The 3,057-nt window shown below is 26.5% G+C and overlaps 2 protein-coding genes across 2 annotated transcripts in view; both read right to left on the bottom strand.

Moving 5' to 3' along the window:
- The window catches only part of LOC108578549 (limulus clotting factor C-like), a 4,407-nt gene extending 4,183 nt beyond the window's left edge, over nt 1-224 (bottom strand). The window contains exon 1 of the mRNA XM_017941908.1: nt 220-224. Coding sequence (XP_017797397.1) covers nt 220-224 — 5 coding nt within the window. The remainder of the gene's footprint in view (nt 1-219) is intronic.
- Nucleotides 225-752: 528 nt separating this feature from the next.
- LOC108578548 (tRNA pseudouridine synthase A, mitochondrial) lies at nt 753-2,346 on the bottom strand. Its single transcript, XM_017941906.1, has 5 exons — nt 1,956-2,346; nt 1,492-1,834; nt 1,166-1,421; nt 948-1,093; nt 753-837 (listed from the first exon to the last, which is right to left on the bottom strand). Exons 1-5 carry the CDS (start codon nt 2,332-2,334, stop codon nt 753-755), a joined length of 1,209 nt encoding a protein of 402 aa, XP_017797395.1. The 5' UTR covers nt 2,335-2,346.
- Between the last annotated feature and the right edge of the window lie 711 nt (nt 2,347-3,057).

Genomic DNA, 3,057 nt, shown 5'->3' with positions numbered 1-3,057 from the left:
TAATTACTCATGTTTGCTAAAGTAGTTTATGATTTTAAAAGAAAATGATTTAACAATATTATAGATGTATTTATTTTGAATTAATACAATTATTAATAACACATACATTACTTAAAATTTTCAAAACTAGTACATAAAATTTAAAAAATTTTTAAAATCAGTTTTAAAAGAATTTGAAAATTTATAAAAAATAAATGTGATAAAAACAAATTTACTTACTACATATAATTGTTACAATAATCAGAACTATTGTATTCTTCATAATAATAAACGAAATTCTGGGAACTTGAGGAACACTATCGACGTCCTTATTCAGTACTCGTTGATCATTTACTGATCCTGAATCAATCCGGAATTACCCGACACTACCAGCCACACAGATTCAACAAGTAGCTGTATCTGTTTGTGTGCGCGTTTATGGGAAAATACGCGGCTACGTATGCTCATCCGAAGATTACACGTAAAAGCGAGACGGAAATAACATATAGCTATTGCATCCTATTCGGCAGATGTTAGAAAAAACAAAATGACTACTTTCGTTTATAAATAATCAGCAAATAGCGATAAATTAATATCTTTGAAACAAGTTTTTTTTTTTATAATAAAACGTATGTGTGGTGAAACAAACATGTATTATATTCAAATAAGTATTTTTAGATATCTATATATAATGATGATACAATTTAAAAAATAATTAAAGACAATTGTTGACAAATGTATTTAATACACTTTAACATATGAATACAATAATTTTATAGTATATATTCAGCTGTTGCTACTGATTCTTTAAATGCAAATCTTTTTGGTGTGAGAAAAGATGCTAACCAGTTAAACATTCTATATTATATTGATCAAGGTAAATACTTTAAATATTTTAAATAATTATTTTGTAATAAAAATTGTATATTAATAAAATATTCAGTAAATGATAACAAGAAAAAGGATACACTTTTTCTGAAATTTCGGTATCTGTTATATCCTTTAGAATGTATTCTTTGTAAAATTGTTCAACCTCTTCATTACATTCATTCCAATCTAAAGTTTCGTGAAATCCATCTGTTCCATACCTTTCATTATAATATCCATAATGTACCTAGGGAGATAAAAACATTCACTTCATGATTTCACTGTATACATAAGATCAATTAAAACTGAAATATCGTACAAAATGTAAACTCAGTCCTAAGCCTGGAGCAGTAGGAATATCAATTTTTTCTAAAGAAAATGCATCCTTAACAATATCGTTTGTCACAATATTTCTACAAATTCCTATTACTAAAGACACCATTTTTCTAATTTGATGCAACATAAAACTTTGCCCTTTAACTTCTAATACAGCAAATTCCATATCATTTACAGTGAATATTTCCGTACAACGAAAATGTATTATATAACGCTTAGCTCTTGGATCCAATGGTTTTCTAGAAAGAATTTATGGAATTAAACAATTTTTTTATTTATATTATGACCATATTGTATAAAATAACTTACGTTTTTGATGTGAAGTTATGGAAATTGTGTGTACCCTCTAATAGTTTCAGAGTTTCATTCAGCTTCTCAATCATTTCTGGAGTTAATCGAAATTCATTGTATGGCCTTCCATTTATCTCAGAGAGTTGACTAAGTCGTATCTCTTCAACTATTTCTTCATCTTGATCAGATTGTAAAAAATTAAGATCCTCTGGAGCCAAAGCAAATGTAGGAAGAATATATCTGTATGTTCGAGCATCACACTTATTTTTACTGTTAAAACTTCTTGTTACTCTCTTTATCCCAAATACTCTAATATCTTTTGGAAGATGTTCATTAATATCTTCCTTATTTACATTATCAGCTAAAAAAGATTAATGATGAAACACATAATATGAATTTATCTATGCTTCTGTTTAAGACTGACATAATATATACCCTTATTAGAAAAAGTACAAAAACCTAAATAATAATGTATTACTTACGCAGCTTTAGAGAAACAATTTGCCTAACTGCTGATACACCTTTATCTGTACGTGCAGCTCTTTGAAATTTTATCTCCCTTACATCATCAAATTGTTCCTTTGTAATAAAATTAGCTTTCAACAAAGCAGACAACAAACTTTCTTCTATGGTTTTTGTACCACGATTAATTTGCATACCAAAATAATTTCTGCCAAGATATCCTAGCATTATTACAAAAGGTCTTCGTTTAACTGAGTTTTTTCTTTCTATTAGATCTTCAGTTACTTCTACCTTTTGTGCTTTAGCTGCAACTTCATTATTTTCGTCAATCATTTGTCTCTTATTACTTTGCAGAATATTGTCTGCATCTTTTTTAACAGCACTGACATCAACAGACATATTTTTACAAAAAATATTATCTAAAACTAAATATATATGATTAAAAAAGTAATTAAATAATTTGAAACATTATTATTAAATATTTAGTGGAACAGTACTTATATATTTCATTACATTATTCTTTAATTACTTTGGTATAATTATTACATATTTTCATTTAATATACCCTCCTTTTATTTTATTTACTTTATATACATATGTTACATTAAATAACTTACCAATTTGGAATCTAAAACGAAAAAGAGGTAAATTATGTAGAATACGATATTTAAAAGCCATTAATATTTTGTTCACATATGCTGTACACGTTTTGTTAATTTATAACCTAAAACGTAAAACAGATTATACAATATAACTACAATCATTTTAATATTCCAAATAGATTAGAAATATAGCACATTTACAAATCGTATAAAAAGTATTATAATTATAATTAATAATTGTCAAAAGCTACTGCATACATTTTACGAGTGTAGTTATACATGAAAATAGCATAAGATGCGAGGCTTGAAACTGTATAGAATATTTAACGAGGATATTGAATTCTTTCCGTCATATTCGAATACAAGGAAATATAAATCAAAATATGCGTAAGATATACAGACAGAATACAGTACAAAATAAAATAATAGACTAATAATAATGAACCGAATGCATAATAAAAGGATATGGGACAGAAAAAACATAGAGTCGAGAAATATACAATTTCAAAAACGTCATGGC

The sequence above is a fragment of the Habropoda laboriosa genome, unplaced genomic scaffold, assembly GCF_001263275.1.
Source record: "Habropoda laboriosa isolate 0110345459 unplaced genomic scaffold, ASM126327v1 scaffold41, whole genome shotgun sequence".
Classification (NCBI taxonomy): Eukaryota; Metazoa; Arthropoda; class Insecta; order Hymenoptera; family Apidae; genus Habropoda; species Habropoda laboriosa.
The sequence above is the reverse complement of the archived record's forward strand: the minus strand, read 5'-3'. Positions and strand labels throughout refer to the sequence as shown.